The 18,047-nt window shown below is 39.3% G+C and overlaps 1 protein-coding gene across 4 annotated transcripts in view; it reads right to left on the bottom strand.

Annotated features, from left to right (window-relative positions):
- Nucleotides 1-17,660, bottom strand: part of tmeff2a (transmembrane protein with EGF-like and two follistatin-like domains 2a) — a 97,651-nt gene extending 79,991 nt beyond the window's left edge. For all 4 annotated transcript variants that reach the window (XM_029459632.1, XM_029459631.1, XM_029459630.1 and 1 more), the window contains exons 1-2: nt 16,943-17,660; nt 5,190-5,299 (exon numbers count right to left, since the gene is read on the bottom strand). In XM_029459632.1, the coding sequence (XP_029315492.1) occupies nt 5,190-5,299; nt 16,943-17,132 (300 nt within the window). In that variant the 5' untranslated portion in view covers nt 17,133-17,660. The remainder of the gene's footprint in view (nt 1-5,189; nt 5,300-16,942) is intronic.
- Nucleotides 17,661-18,047: the final 387 nt, after the last annotated feature.

An 18,047-nucleotide genomic window follows, 5' to 3' on the forward strand; every position in this document is an offset into this window, starting at 1 on the left:
AAAATGGTGACATAGACGTTTCATGATGATATTGGATCGTTGATTATTGAATTGATATATCGATCCAGATCTTTACAGCCCTAATCAATACTAGATTTTTAAGATACTGCTATCGATAATTGGGAATCAAACAGAAAGATCTTTTGCAGAAGAACAACATTACGCTACTTCTGTCTTTGAGTATTTAAATGAACAACCAATGCAGTTGTTTTTCTGGTGAGGGACAGTCTCAATAATAATAATGATGATTTAGGCAGAATTTAAGAATGTTTTCACATTTTGCATTTGTGTTTAATGTGCCAATATGATCATTAAGAGCCATTGTTGTGTCAATGAGTTACGGCAATATATGTAAGTTAAAAGTACAATAATGTTTGTGACTGCAATGTCAATGATGTTTTGAGACACAATTTTATGAAATCTTTAGAGCTGTTGTGTTGGAAAAACAGCCCGAAGGTAGAGACATAAAATTCTCAGACATTGATTTTTATTGCCTTTTCATTTAAATTTAACTACCATTTAAACACTCTCCTGCACCCCTCACATTGTGGTAGATGTTTTGTTTCATGCATTTTGAATGTGAATTGGGTTTTGCATTTTTATGGGTGGAATGATGGGATGTACCTGAGCAATTGTGAATTATTTGTAATAATCATTTGAAGTTTTTCAAACAGAAACATGGATGCTGCACACATACAGGGATTATGCTTTACACAATCATTCATGAGTACTTGGATTAATGTGCCTGATCACAAATAAAGCTACTGTGTCTTTTACACAATTACAATTGGTATATAAAAAAAACTAACATTTCAATATCGTTTGGCCCAAATGACAATCACTATTATAATTCAATATGCTGTTTTGCACTGAACTGTCCCGGAAGAAATCCTAACAAACAAGCTGGACGTCCTCTACTGCGAAGAGCCTGTAGCCAGAAACAGGGCCGGGAAATCAAACAACACCACCATGAGCCAGTGAATCACTACAGACAATCGGGTTTGTTTGTCTTGTTTAATCTGCAAAACATTCAAAAACAACACAACCCCACTATGGGGTCAAACCCAAAGATATCCTACTAGGCTGCAGGCTTTGTCTCGAGTGCCATAACCCTTTTGTCCTGACAGTGAACCAAACCTCACGCAGACATTATTCAGACGTACTATATCAGGACGACTCAGGTGGTGTGGAGTTACTGCTGCCAACCATAGAACAATTATTTGCAGTGAACTTTCATGAACTTATTTTATTGACACATGTACTAAATCCATCCTATCTGGGAAACTGGAAGTACTTCTTGGCCTATAGTCAGCAGCACTGAGCTGTAAATAATCCTGACTTGCATGACCCATCATATTAAATCTGCTGTGTTCACATATGTCTCCCATTCATCTGCAAATTCTTCCACAGGAGTCTCCCTAAACCTTGGATAAATATTCCACTCACAATCTGCTGCAATGTAACAAGTAATTTGTAAACAAACCTGCTGCATCTATTCCAGAACTGCACACAGAGTTGTCCAACTCCCTGTCCTTTATGACTTGAACGCCTTTCAAAACATTTCTACATCAAGACTCTTTTCTGCCAATTAAACTTTCAAAAGATGTGCTGGCACACATTTTACTGGATGCTTTGCTTGGGTCTTTTGCCAAAAAATACTTTTTTCTATTTTCATGAATCGTTGGCCATTTTAACTTACTGTTGGCAGAATGTCACATTAATTCAAGGTTTAATTAACAATAATTGATAACTTAGGGGCAACTAGGGTCACAGGAATTTATTTTAGCTTTTAATTAAAAATTTAAAATAAATACTAGTTTTAAAAAGATGATGTTTAAGTAAATATTTACAGTTTTATTAAACATTTAGGTCCTATTTCACAGCTTCAAGATCTATGGATTATTAAACTCCTGATCATGTCAAGGTCATGTTCATATATCGTACGATAAATTGAGAGCATAATCACTTTCCTGTGATTCCTGTATTTAAACTAGCATTCATCTAGAATGCTAAGCAAAGGTCTTCTGTACCAAAACACTGTACAATGGACAGCAGAGCTGCATACAGTGTTTGTTATGAGAATCAATTCCAGTGACTCCCCAACCCCAGGAATATATTACAAAGCACCATTACAGAAAGCAATGAAATGTGCCATTTACCCTTTGGTGGACAGTTTTAGTTGAAGTGTTTCACAGCGCCAAGAGCGCACATATTTTTAGAATGGACGACTCTTTTGGGAATCAACTCTGTGACCTGACATTAACAAAACCAAACTGGCAACAACAGCTTTTCCCAGCAGCTTTTGTGAGATGAATTACGAAGAACTGTTATGATTAGTCAGGCTATGGTGTTAGTTGACAAAAAAGCAACTCATTTTCAGGTACAAGAGATTATGTTGCTTTGTAGCAGTTTGACTCCGGTTAGTGAGTGAAAGTCTTGGCTCTTTCAAGAGCCAGTGTGAGACGAATCTAATGCATCTTGGCAATGAATAGTGTCCATTGATTCCACCACATCAAACTCACTTCCTCTTCACAGAGCCCCTTGCATGTCTCTTCCTTCTGTGTTTGTGTGTGTGTGTGTGTGTGTGTGTGTGTGTGTGTGTGTGTGTGTGTGTGTGTGTGTGTGTGTGTGAGAGTGTGAACGCACGCATCCATAGATTCTGTTAGAACAAAGAAAATCTATCCAAGATGAGAATTTATAGAACTTTCATGTCTCCTCTCACAGTCCTGAATGAACTGCCGACAGGAGACAAATGTTGGAACTATTTATTTGACACTGATTGAGAGTGAGTGATTATTTTGGAGCACGCCAACAATTGCTAGGCTAGGAAGGTCATGTTTACATTGACTGATGATACAAAGACTCTGGCATCAGGAACCCTCGGCAAAAACAAACAGAAGATGCATACATGAGTTGACCTCAGACCCGCGGTATTAAGCCAGAAATTGTGGTATGACCTGCTCTTTTCTGAGAGCATAGAGAGCGCCTCAGTGCACAGTGACAGCAGTATCAGTGTGAGATCTCCTGAAGAGGAATGGAGCTGTGATGTCATTTATCTACAGGCCTCTGTTAACGTTTGCTCCCAGGGAAGTACAAAATTGAGATAAAAGCTGGTGACCAATCGAGTGTCAGCCTGCCTAGTGCCTGGCTGCGCTGATGACGTGCTGATAAAGGCGACGGATGAGAACACATGCTACGTCTTCAGATCTCAGCGGCTTCATTTGTGTAGGGCTCTGCATAAGATAATAGTCTGCAAAGCTGGCAAACGTTATAGCAAAATCAATACTTGGTTGACTGGTTTGCTCCTTTTTTATTATCGGTGTGGCCGTAAATTTAAGTATGAGTTATTATCAAGAACGGCATAATTTCCCAGATTTATGCCATCAACGAGGGCCTTTCAGTCTTCAGGTCTCATCAGTGACAGTCTTGTTTATGAATGTGGAGAGCCTACAACGGTCCAGCATAGTGACATGGGGTTTCACAGGGAGCCATAAACCACCACCCCTAGAGGCTAATATTGCCCAATCAAGACAATGGACTTCGATCCATGTTGACTATATATATATATATATATATATATATATATAAATAAATATATGTGTAACTCTTTAAAATATTCTTTCACTTTGATTATATATTAGCTTTCAACTCAATATACTCTTCTTTAAGAGCACCTTAAAAAACACACTATGTGAACACTTGACATCTGAATTATTTTACAGTTCAAGTAGATAGAGCACATAGTGTTCTTAATAAAATGTCTAGGACATGCGTATCTAAGCTAAGTTATCTTTCATGCCACTTCTCTGTTGTTGATGTACTATGCAACCATACACTTATGTCTGCTGTATATTTTGCTAAACTGTACTCCTTTAGACTATGAGAAAGATCATTAATCTTCTTGGCAAAATCTTGAATGACAAAATACTAAATCAACACACAACACTTGATTGATCGTTGACTAAGCCTTACAACTTACAACTTTTGAAACAAAAAATAGGCTTTGCATTTCAAACCAGAGACCGTGAATTTTTTCGGCTGAAATCACATACTGTATGTCACTGGCATATTTTATCAGCTGTAGCTAGCTACCAAATTAAGCTAAAGTTAGCTCACTGGATTGGTTGTTGGTCCATAGACTCAAGGGTCATGTGTACAACTGTTTTGAAACCTCAAGTTTTGCATTTAGGCATCCAAAATGATATAATTAACTTTCATGAAATGAAAACACTATGAAAGGGTTAAAATTCAAGGTTAAACACCCAAACCAGAAGGTAGCCCCGCCCTAAAGTACAACCTGCTTTATCGTCTATTTTACTCTAAATGGGACAATAATAAACTAAATTAACATCATGCTGTATTGAAGAAGACTTGAAACTAGCAATTGAGTGGGGAAAATGCTTACTGAGGTAAAATCAAGTGAGCAGTAGGGTCTTTTTCTTGTAGACTTCTAAACAATCTGTTTACTTTTGCAACCAGAGGTGTCGCCCTCTGTTGGCCATTAGAGATAATGCTTAAGTTTAAGGGACTTTAAGGAACATTGGCTTCACTTGGTATTTTCATACAATATGTTTTCATAATCCAACATAACAAGATAGAGGGTATTTAATAACAGCTGTGTTTGACAAATCTAACACTACTTCTGGTAAAGTTGTCTAGAGTGTAAACATCCCCAAATCCAATAAAATGTAACACAAAGCTACTAATGTTAATCTCCAGACAGTGGAGAAATACTACCCAGTGGACATACTAATCATGAACAAGTCTTTTTTTTCTTCCTCTGTAACCCCACAAACTAATATAGCTATGAATGAAATGGCCTTGGAAGTAACACTGAGTTGATACTGTAGTTAGTAAGCTAGTTAGTCATGCAAACGATTGCATCTTATGTTAGAGCAGATAAAAACCCTGTTTAATCCATTCCTTACACTTTTGCTTGTGTTTTTGATTCAAGAGACACCACAACTCTCACCTAAATGCAGAGTAGTGTTCTTACTACAGCTTCATGCATAATGCTTCAACATGTAGAGAAATCCAAAGCTTGACAGGTTGGCCGTTACTTGTTACAGTTGCTAAGCAATAATTGGACAATCTCTCTTCGGAGAAGGGTTTAAAGAACTGTGAATTAATACCAAATACACCTCCAAAGGAAAAATAAACAGTAAAACAATAACAGAACCAGGTCTTACCTTGAAGTCGCAAATGCATGTCACCATGTTCCCAATTCTTAGACATTCTCCATCGAACTTGCATGTGTTGGTGTCGCACAAGAACAGGTCGGTGTCCCGGTCATCAAAACCTGGAGGACCAAAGCCAACAAGAGACATCAGTGACAAAGTGTTTCTCTGTTCAGCCCTCAAGCAACTCTAACCTCAGCCATATCCCGGGTCGCCCATAATGAGTGTCCACCATTAGTCATGGCTCCCACAGCACGATGCACTCTTTGATCACATACTGTGCACTTTAAAAAGACAATGATAGTACACATGCATGTCCTTAGCTGCCAAAATGATGAAATACATTTAAAAAAACACTAGTCTCTGGACTCTGGAGGGATGAACAAAAGTTATTTCATTTGGTGTTCTGATGATGGTGCTGGACTAGCGCTGTTTAATACATCGGTCCACAATATCCCATATGATTCACACAGTGTTGCCCCTGTATGGCAGCATCTGCATTGGTCATGTTTCTCTACTCGTTTATTCAGGATTGTCCTGTGATATATGTTTGTGTACAACAAGGTTGACTGCCGGGCGTTGTCCTGGAGAGGCAAACCTGGGATATGATCCGATTCAGGCTGTGTTAGGGATCTCAAATGACTCCAACAAAGCATCCTGAATCAAATCAAAGAGTCACATGGGCATGAGACTAGACTAAGCCCGGGGCTGTTAGTCTACCTGAACTGATTGTTTACAAAAAAACAATCCCATGTACATGCAGGCGTTTGCATTTTAAAGTACGTCCTAAATTCGATCGAATTCCAGCTGACATAGAACTGGACATTTTATGATTCATCCTTGTAGGGCCTATTTAGCCTGCAGTTTAATCTCATCATTTCAAGGTAAAAGAAGCAAAGGCTGTATTCCAGGTTTAAAGTAGATTATGTACATTATGATATGATCCTAAAGATATTGGCACAGCCGACAAAACATTTCCAGTAGCATTACTTTTTATCAAATCTTATGACTCCAGTTGGTAAGGGGGGGATTTTATGAGCGAAAAAACATTCTCTGCGGTATTGTGATTATGAATTACTAATTGCCTGATTAAAACACAAAGGGGTCTGATCTATTTTGGGACGTTGTGCATTAAAATAAGACTCTTTTTTCTGATTCTCAGTTTGTTTATATTGCTTATGTTTTTGGAGGGCTTAGTGTAAAAGTTATTATTATGCATTATGCATCTATACAATCTGCTACATCAGCTTTAAAAGACACTAGAGCCTGACTGATATACCAGTTATATAAGCTTATCACAGATATGCAAAACAAAATGACATTCATGAGTGAGAGGCTGCTTTGTTGTATGGAGTTATCCATTATTTTCTCTTATGTTAAGCATCTTTGTTTAGCATTTATAACATTTGATTTTAAGTAAAGTTTTGCATCACATTTTAAGGATCCTTGCCAAAACTCTTTGTGAATGTGTTAGAAATATAAGATATGTAGCTATCAGACTTTTATCAGCCTATGTCTTACTATGGTTGTTGATTCTGAAGAAGGCCTGAGGGCCGAAACATCATCTGAATAACAGAAAAATGCATATGGATTCAGAGTGTGCAACACTTTCTATTCTCCTCCCACTGCAGCCAAAGAACACAGAGAACTGTGGAAACTGATACGATGACTGGATATCGATGCAACACCTTATATGTTATTGTGCCTGCTGGGTAAGGTAATTAAGTGAAACCTGAGATAAAGTTATACTTCAATTGTGGCTTCGCAGCAGCGTTTGGGATTGGTGCTTTTAAACATTTATAACGTTTAATTAAGTATTAAATATGACAAATATTGTAACTAAAGAAGAGCCTGAAGTCCAGAATGTGTGGTGTAATTTGAATTTCAAGCAGACGATGAACAAAGATACTTATCTTTGATGTTCAAAGATGAACAATGTGCAGTTTGTGCATTTATTTGTCTCAGTTCATGCTTTGCAGCCTGATGGAAAATTGTTTAAAGCTACACATTCAAAGTATTTTACCTTTTCCACTCATATCAAGTGAATATGAATTGACATATTGAGATGCAACTATCTCTTAAAAGTAATATAATAAAATGTCAGCAACTGCAGTATGAACAAAAATCTCCTAATTAAGTGTTAAATTGATCTTGTACAGATTCTTTCTTTTGGCATGATGTCCTCTACAGAGAGCACACATGTCATTTCAGCTTTAAAGCTCTCCTGGAGCAGGTAAGATGTCACTGTCAGGCTCAAGGACACCTCTGCAGCAGTTCTTCTGACAATATAGGCTCTTACTACCCAGGACCCCGACATGAAGCTCTACTGTATGTTTCAGTCATACTTGGCCAAGGTTGAAACATCATTCAGATAGTTGTGGCCACCATAGCAACAAAACAATTAAAAACACCTTAAAAATAAATGTAGTTTTATTGTATGAGTGATTCCACTTTGAAATCACCTTTATAGTTGTAATCCCCAGGAGTGTTCCAGGTGCTTTTGATACAAAAACTCTGTACTCAAATAAAAAGTTTTATGAAACTAAAAGTGAACCCTATCACCCTGGTAGAAAACAGGCTGATTTGATCACAAAAAAAAGACAAGAAATGTTAATGTCCTCAGCTTTGGGCTCTTTACCATCAACATTACGAGACAGATATTTTATAATGCTATTTTCTATTCATAGATAGTCTTATTATAATGGACACTTAGACTCAGCACCTTCTGTAACCTAACTGTAGTAACCGATGCCCCTTTCCACTTCCAAAAACCCTCCTTGGCATGGAACAACCTATCAGGCAATAATACCCCATGGACGAGAGGCCCAATGTTAAAACGAACCTGCTATTTGCCAGGGTCCTGAATGACCATAAAGTGCAAGCTCTCTGTGCAAATATACAATAATCGAGCCAAGAACAATGACATGAGAGGTCTTGACGCTTGGAGTGCATGAATGGAACAAAGCCCTCAGCCCAAAGAGGGCCATACGAGGCAATCTGGAAAGCCACAAAAAAATTGGCAGCAAGGCAACTGGCATGGTGGTATACACTTGGGAGAGGCATTGTTATAAAAGACGATCATACTACTGGCTAGGTGTATATAAATGGTTGGAAAATATCAGATCTGTTTCACACCAGCTGGTCGACTCTTTGTAAAATGGGATATGTTTGTTTTTGTAAAATCACTCCACGCTACTAATTTGATAGTTTGATATTTGAGTCGTTTTTCAAGGTTTCCTGGACAGCAGACTATGGAAAACCAAAAAAAAACAAGGTTTCGGTGGACCGTCTCAAACCTGCCCATTTTGACCTGGACAGGCCGGTTACCCAGACACAAATGTGCAGCTTGGACATCTTCAGGAGCCAGTAAGCAAGAAGAACTGTATCACTTGTAAACAACAACTTTGAGGAATTCATTACACATGGAGTCATATGAGCAACAGTGCAATCAAGAATGATTGATAAAATAAAAGACACTTTGTCGACACTAGAATAACAAAAACATTGTTTATGTGAAATGTTTACAAGGACGCATCAGCTCTTGTTATGGTTGTCAAGCCTCTGAATGAAACAAGTATAACACATAATAGAATAAATGTCCCATATGATCACCTCTCAGAAACATCAGGGCCAACAGGGTTTTGGCTTTTAAGAAAATACAGCACAAATCTCAATTATTTATATGACAATGATTGCCTTAAAGCGAGTACGAATATAGATTTACAGTACAACCTGAGGAGCAATTTCTCATACTTGTCAGTTAAGGGCTTAGGGAACGCAATATTCTATAAAAATGTTGCTACTGTCACAGAAGTAAATGACACACAGAAACTTAGACATGCAAGTTGGTTTTAATCATCCCATGGGATGTTGTTTTTTACCCATAAAACAAATGTGGCCATTGTTACAATCCCTTTTCAGATTCTCTTAAGTGGCAGCCGTTTTAAATTCTGCAATCCGAGTGCATACGTTTGGAAAACATCAACATCACCAAAGCAAGATTTGTTTAAGCCATTAAAACAGGAACATAAGTTATGTATTACAATAAGGGCTGTCAGGGAGATTTACCTGAGAGAAACTTATTGTGTTTATAAAAAACAGCTCAAAGCGTAGTTTAAATGTAAACATGTGGGTTTTTTATTCAATAGCTCCTTTTCAAATGTCCACATCTACCACTTGAGCTTCTTCTCTAAAAGCAAATACTTTTCCTAGTTGAGCGGGTAAAGATACTAACCCTGACAGCGCTGCACACCCATGGAGTTTTTAGAGAGTGTAACATCCAAATCCGCACCATTTAACAAAGTAAAGCATTTACTATTATTGTTCTCCAACACCACGGATCCATTTCTAAACTGAAACTCAGTTATGACTACAGGGAGCCTGTCTAAAGAAAAGCAGAAAAAAGTAAAGTGCCTGTGTAATAAAAGAAAAGAAATCAGAAAAGTGACAGTAAGTGTTGCAAAACTCTTTCCATCAAACACTTGGGCTTTGATCTCCAACACTTTATATAATGACTAAACAACATCCTTATGATAAGTGTTATCTTTAAAGATGAGCATTTCCAATGTGCAGAAATATAATCACCCACGGATATAAATCAACCAACTGTCAGTATCTGGGAGCTACGTCTTTTTGATGGAAACAAGTTTTGGAAGTACTGGATCAAAGATATCTTGGTAAGTCAATAAATCTTTATTTTATCTTTTAATAAGATGTGAAACTCTGTAGCACTCTCATAATTATTGAATACTAAACCCTGATTTGAAATCAGGGGATTTAAGAGCTGCATTTTAGTTGGCATCCCTAGTACATTCATATGTGAGAAAGTAATGTAGGAACTGGATTTTCAAACAAATCTATCTCCGTAAACTTCAGTGACATTTTTGCGAAGTATTTTCTACCCAAAACATAGAAACTGGCTAAGCTAGATCAAGTTGAACGAAGAAATCTGAATTCTAATGCTAGTTTTCACACTGACGAGGTTGAAAATATGTATCCAGAAGGACAGACCACAGTTGTATAAGGGACAGGGTTAAAGTGTAGTGTGAGGAGAACCAGTGGAGAACTGGGCAGGTGTCTTGGTAAGTGATCGTCGTGAGCTAACGGTACAGTGTGTTAGCTAACGATACACCACGTTAGCTAAAGACCTAATGGTGTGACATTTTACTTCACAATGTTGTAAAGTCTGCTATCACATTTCAGATAGTTCTAAAACTAGTAGTGATACTAGTAATATTATTACAAATACCAGTAAGAGTAGTGACATACTACCTCTCTTAGTCTGACCTAAAAACACTAAACTATGATCCAACTTACTCTTCTGTTTTCTTACATTTTGTTCATGCTGGTACTGTTTTTACTGTAGCCTATGTATTGTGCTGTTTGTTTTTATTATATGTATAGCCTGTTAAGGCATATTTTTTTAATACTGGGCTGTAATAAACTCTGACTTGACTTGACATACAAGATGTATAAATGTGCAAGAATCAGCTAGCTAGGTAGCCTACAGTAAATTGCGTCTCACCAAAGGATGTATAAGATAACTGGATACAGTGTTGAAAGCAGGGCCCTGTTCATTCCTATGAAAGTTGCTCAGTATCGCATGAAGCAAAAAATGTTTGACTGCTGGGCATGAAATTACCCGATCTTCAGCTTCTATGGGCCAAAAGAGCAAGCACACCAGCATTTCCTTTAACTGCTAGGTCTCGGCTCACAGCAGTTCATTATGGTGCATAACGTTGGATTCGGCTAGTAGTTTAAAACCTTTAGTTTAGGACATAATGCCTTAAATAAGAGCTATTTCAGTGTTCGTATTGGAAAGTTGATGTACCTAAAAAAAAAGAAAATATGTTGATTAACAGATGTCTCTTTCCCCAATGTAAGTCCATGAGAAAAAGTCTTATGGTTTGAATGGCAACATGTGACGGACTCGGAAGTTCATATTCCATGGTTTGGCCACTATGTCAAATTGGCTTCAAAGCCTGGCGCTGTTCCTGGATCCAGTTCTCTTTACACATCCATGGTCTCACACTGATAAAATTTCACACACCTTTTATGGTGTGTACCGCAAGGGACAGAGAGAAAAAAATTGATGTTTCAGATGTAGCACTGGGCACAAAGCTAGAACCATTTATTTTCCTGTTAGGAAAACTGTGGCCCTGACAGTCTGGAATTTGTGCAGCTTGAACAAACACAGTAATTTTCTAAGATAAAACATGTTTTCTTTTTCTCTGAATTCCTGCTGTCATGGCTACTAAAATATGTATCCTTTTCCTGCAATCAGCAAAAAAGATTCAGTTATACTACTAGAAGTAATAGTATGTTTTTAACATTAAATAGACACAAGAAATGGATCGCTTGAACTCATACATCGTCAACGTTACACAAAGTCATTGTAGGGAGGACGATTCTAACATGTTAACAGCAAATATTCCTGTGCAACAGTGATCACATGTGTAAATAAGTCTTGGTATTATACCATTTAATATGAAATCCAGGCACATTTTTTACTACGAGCACACAGATTAGAATGAAAAATCCCTCTCTCATATCATCTTCCACAAAATGTTAATGCTTGCTGGTTGATACAGGTTCTGTGCACAGCCCAAGTTGCACTGTATCAGAGACCTGGAAAACGTACACTTCCTTCCTGATCCTGCCCTGCCGTTCCAGGAGGAGATTACAGTGGGCTGAATAATTAACAAAAACAAGCTGGCAAACATCAAATATTGAAAAGGTAATGTTTATATGCTAACGATTAAGATGGCAAGCGAAGCACTTACTTGTCTAAAAGAGAGAGCTTGTCAGCCAAATGCATCTCCTCCTACCTACCTGGAATTTCACAACACTAAGAAGACCAGGAGTCCTTCCCCCCTGGTTTAAGCATTGTTCTGATCAATAATTAAGTAGACTAAATTAATAATGAAGGCTGAACAACCACAGCGGTGAGACATCCTTTCTTGACCTCTCTCATGCCGGGCGCCCTTTTCTCTATAACTTTGCAACAGGTTTTCAAATGGGGAGAGTTATAGTTCAGCCATCATTATCTTATTATAAGGCACAATAACTCGAACCACTCGAACCACTCAAAGTATAAACAGAACGGATACTTTAATTACAGCAAGTCTGAAAATAAAGCATGTTCAGCTAAACAACTCATTCCACGCAGTCAGTTGCCAATTAGTAACTTTTTTGATTCGACCTCCCTACATGTCTTATGTACAGTTGTCTGCTGCTGTTTTATCTCGGAGGTGTGAACCTCCATGCAAGAGAAGCACTTTTGACCTCTGTGTTGACATATATTGAAAGCAGATGGCCAATTATCTTCGGACTACTGATAATTCACTCCACTTGATGGGATTTACAGGCGGCTTTGCATATTCTGCACTCATCCCTGTCACTTCAACTATCAAAGCGTCACATGGCCTTTCAGAGTGAACAATAGCAAAGGGGGTTCAGGGAAGAAGGGATTGTGGCCCCTGCTCAGAAATTCTCCCACATGAAATGTAAGGTATATAATAGGGTAGATAAATAGTTGGTAGACAGACCTATAGTACTGCAATCTGTGAAAAACTATTCTAATTCTAATAAAACTGCACTGACTGAAACTGTTACTTAGGGAGGCCTTCAGCAAGAGATGAATATTAACATTCTCAGCTTCAACTTGTTTTTGATATGGATGAATAAAATGGCACAAAGACATTAACTGATTTTTGGCCAAAGTCTGCAAGTGCACCTATTAAAGATAACACAGACTCCGCTCAATTATCTAAAGTAATAGGCATACAAGCCAAAAAAAATTACAGGCAAAATGCCACCAATGGTTTGACTGTGATGATTACACAAAATGCTGAATACACAGTCAACTGTGGCAGATATATATAACAACCTGTCCAATGTGTTTGAAAAGAGTTGGCTATCCATTTGGATTTACATGCATAGAAACTTAATTAATGGAGCACCAGCTTTTCCATGTAGGTAAATTAGCATCGTAACAAGACAATCTCAACCACCACATTGCTGATTTATTAACATTTGGCTGGTTTGTTTTAAAAAGCCTTAAAGCTGTAATCAATATTTCTGATATCAAGTATGTGGGTCTCGCTCATAGTCCTAAACCCAGCGAGAATGATCACCTGACACTGCCGTTCCCCTCAGCTGTATTTTAGCGTCTTTCAGCATAATGTTTGGGTTTTACGGCCCACAATTTTACTGTTTTGGTTCAGTCTCACCGATCTCATCAGAATTGTTTCCAGCGGCAGCAGACTGCTGTTTTCAGCAATAAAGCTTGGATGAACGAAAGGACACATTTGGCAACTAACTAGTGGGGTTTTTCCTGACTAAGCATTGACAATGTCGAATCTGATTGGTCAAGTCTTGCCTATTGTCGACTGATTGTCGAATCCTGTTTATGTGTTTTTTTATTTTGTTTTTTGCTTATTGATTGATGGTGTTTGTTGTGTGTGTGTGCGTGTGTAGGTATGGCGCTGTCTGTTGTAGTGGAAATCGACAGACAGAACACCATACCCATACATACATAGCCTATACCAAAATAGGCTATATATCAGACATTCGGCACCCCCTTATAACCCAAATGAAATGACCTTTTGTTTCATAACCACATTTTTCTGCCACTGCGACGAATCAACTGTGAGATTGCCAGTAGAATCAGGCTCCTTAGATCAAATAGTCAACTATTCTGGGTCACCCCGAGTTGTGTGAAAATAGTGGTGCACTTAGCAGCTTAAGAGACAAATGTCTCCCTTAGGAATAGGTCCAGACCAAAGCAGAGCTAAATGGAAAGTGAATATTGAGCTTTGCCAGGTGTAATAAAAGTGTACAGCGTGTTTCTGCTGCCCTCAAGTGTCTAAAAAACAAGTCAATGCAGGTTTAAAGCTGCTGTAGGCAATGTACCATATTTAACAGAATGAATGAAACATGTTTCCCCCCAAGCGTTAAGTATTTTTTTGTATTATAATTTTATTTGTAAATCTTAAGAATTAGCATATTTTACTGGTTAATTCATGACAAAAAAGCACAGGTGTTACTGATAACATGACTGATGGCTCCATTCTAGCAATCAATAGTATCCCAGTAAGCCATGACAGTGTCACATTGAGCCAGCATGCACAATACCCTGAAACCGAAATAGCTAAATGGAATTTAGCCATCATTAATTTCATTATTATTCCTGTGACGTTTCAACAATGTGTTCAGTGAAAAAACTCACACTTTATTTTCTATAATGTCACTCTATGTATAACACGGTGGCTGGTGGCAGAAATGTTCCACAGTTCAGTGATCCTTTTAAAGACTTGTGAAGTTTTACTTAGGCACTTCATATGTGTAGATTACAGGCTCACATATCCAAACATAACGCAAAGAAACACATTTTAAAAAGTGGGAACAATTGCTCTTATTTGTTACAGTTTCACTAACTCATGACTCAGATAGTAAGTGTTTTTTACTCATCCTGCCTACATTACATGGATCCCAATGACACACTGAGTTCACCTCAGACATCTCAAAACCAAGTCTATCCCTGCGCTCACAATAGAACAAAGATTAACTTAGTGTCAAGATCATCTGCTCTGTTCTGCCTCAGTGAAGCCTTCAATGGCAGTTGTTCATGGCCATCCACAGATGCAAACCAAACAGAATGACAATCTTTGTCAAACCAAGTTTCCCCCCTCTGTTTTATTCCACGGAGCAGAATCCTCATTCAGCAGTGGTTCAAAGGCAGCACTGCTCAAACTGGTAGCCCCATTCCCATTTTAATGACACTACTGCCCATCAGTATCTGTGTCTTAGCACTGAGGTGACACTGAACTAATCTCCAAACAGTTTTCCAGCCTGCCTCATTCTCTCTGGGCTGAAAACTGTCGCACATTAGTGTTGTTGTTAAAGTGCATGATATGCAGGAAGGAGTGGATAATTAAGCCCGGTGCAATTACAGTCGTTTTTTTCTTTATTATTATTATTATTATTGAAAGGGGTTTTCACGATAGACCACGTGTCACTTGTTCTATCCTATTAATTCTAATTGATGCTGTGTGTATGTGTGTGTGTGTGTATGTGTGCATGCTTTGTTCTCAATATATGCACTTAAGCCTCCTCAAGGCGTGTTGGATAAAAGCCTCGAAATGCATATGAGAGTGTGTCAGGAAGTGGGAAGGTAGGCAAGTGTGTGTTTGTACAGGATGTGTACAATTATTGGTCATTACGAGCAAATCATCACCACCAACGGTAGCAGCAATAAAGGAACCTCCAATATAATACAATGTGGTATGAAGAATCTGAATACACATATGACACTATTACCATGAACCATCGCAAAGTAACATTAAAAACAGATGAGCTAATCCATTCCTCTCCAACTCCTGGCATTTGCTATTTATTCTTTGAAAAAAAAAAACCCTCTACAATTGTGTTTTTAAAGTGATAACACCAGACTCTAAAGTTTCATTTTTTAAGAATTTAATTAAACACCAAAGATGCTTAAAATGACGATGATGATAAAAAAAATATTTCTCACTTGGTCTTGTTTGGGTTTTAATTAATACTAATTAGCCTATTACCATAATGAAATTCATTTCAAAAACTTTGATATCCAAATGAGGTCCCTATCCTCAGACATGGAATTTTGTTTGTGGCAAACTGTACATTTTATATTTATATATATTATTTTAATCATGCCAGCTCTTTTTTATGATGCTTGTAATATATCATGAAAATATCCCCCTCTCTAAATTAAAAAGTGTAACCTTCTGGCATTCAGGCTGCAAACGGCAGTCATGGTCCATACTGACGTGTGGCTGCTATGAGCTATAATATCAATACTCCTACTGCCCGTGAGTGTGTGTGGAATCGGCTTGGAGCTATTTTAAGGGTTCAGACTTGGACAGGCGACAGGGGAAATATATGGCGGCACAGTCGGCTGATTTACAGAGGGAGGCGAGGAGGCGCTGCAGCCCGGTCCGCTCCTTTTTCTTTCTTTTTTTTTTATCGTTTTGGGCAACGAGCAGAGAAAACAAGTTTACAGCTCGGTGGCCTATAAAAAAAACAACTACATTTTTATTTAAAGTAACACTTGATGGAACGACTGGGATGCCAAATAAAGCCAATTAAACTAGATTTATCGGTGCGATTTATTCCAGTTTATGGGGAATTTAATCCAATGCTCTAACAGAGCTGTAATCAGTGTGAAATAGCCCGGAGTTGATGAGAACCATCAAGTTTCACAGCGACCACACAAAGTAGACTCAATCTCCTATAACTAACAGTGGGATTATTATTATTGTGGCGCACATCGCGTCATTCTGGATTCCCAATCTAGCTACAGTATACTCCCCGTTAAAATGACACTGCTGCTGTTTTCACTTTGTCTCGGATCGAAGTCATTGATCCAGGTGATCATTCTGACATGATTTGCCTCGCTGTCATGCTCCGACACAAACTCAACAAGGCTAAATCCACATCAAGCGACCCAAAACGGTGCATCCTCTCATCACAGGGTTTTGCGGTGCTCAGTGTCTGACTGCAGCCTATATATGCTTCACGGCACCGACACCAAACCCAGGCATGGTTGCAGGACACGCAAATAAAGCGAAAACAACAAGAACGAGTGGCTGTTTTAAATAGCTCTTCTAAACTTTGATTCGGTCCTCTAACGCTGCTTAGTCCTGTGGGTTTATAATAAGCTTCACTTGCACATTAAAATAAGGCACAAACAGCCTGCAACTCTGCCTTCATGATATGACTCTCACCGGAGCAGTTCCAGCCGGTCGGCGTCTGGCAGTCACTGAGGGAGGACGGGAAGGCGCGCAGCTGCTCCACAGGTAAAGTGGCGAGAAACGAGACGAGGGTGATCCGGAGCCAGCCTCCCGCCGTCCCGCTCCACTGGCGCGGCCGCCGGGGCTCCACGAGCGGTGCCTGCGCCGCCACGGAGAGACCCATATCTCACTTTCCCCGACAGCACAGGCGAGGTGGGAAAGAGACGCAGACTCGCACCGACAACTCCAATCCCTGCAGGTTCAGCGGGGCGCCTAGAGACCGACAGCAGACCATTTTCCGAGCGACACCGTGCGCCCCATTTAGCAGTGCCCCAGTGAAGACTGACCAAATGGGTTCCGCCCGATCCAGGGGAGGCTGCTGCTGCAATAAGAGGAGGACTGGGGTGGTGGGGGGAGGAGAACTGCCGAGGGTTGGTGAGCGATGGAGGAGGTTTTTGTGGGATGGAGTCGGGTGGAAAAGTTAGCCAGGCAAAGGCAAGACGAGTTGCAGAGAAGGCTGAGGATGCTCAAGGATGAGGAGAGGGGAGGAACGATGAGAAAGAAAAAAAAGGGGGGTGATACAAAAGGAGGTGATAAAAACTGTAAAACTGAAAGGATGACCAGAGTGTCCCACGGAGATGGTTTGGAGACGACGGCAGTTGTGTGATAGTATCCACGGGTGAAACGAGCAGCCTGCACGAGCGGAGCCGTCCTCTCGTTTACTTTGTATGTGTGGTGCGTTCAGAGTCGAAGCGACTCTCTCTCTCTCTCTCTCTCTCTCTCTCTCTCTCTCTCTCTCTCTCTCTCTCTCTCTCTCTCTCTCTCTCTCTCTCTCTCTCTCTCTCTCTCTCCAGCAGCTGGTTTCTACTGTGGTTATGATCACATGGAGTATGATGCTATGAGGAAAGGGGGGTGCTCCTGTAATAATTGGAATATCTTACTGGTGGAGTAGGCAACAGAGAGTCATACAGAATGAGAAAGATAGCTGAAGAAGAAAAAGGAAAGAGAGCAGAGGAAGGCAGAGTGCTCTAGGCCTGGTCCTATCAGTCGGTGGTGCCTGGCTACACCCAGGATAGGCAGCACAATAAGGGAGGATGCA

This window comes from Cottoperca gobio, chromosome 21, assembly GCF_900634415.1.
Source record: "Cottoperca gobio chromosome 21, fCotGob3.1, whole genome shotgun sequence".
NCBI classification, from domain to species: domain Eukaryota; kingdom Metazoa; phylum Chordata; class Actinopteri; order Perciformes; family Bovichtidae; genus Cottoperca; species Cottoperca gobio.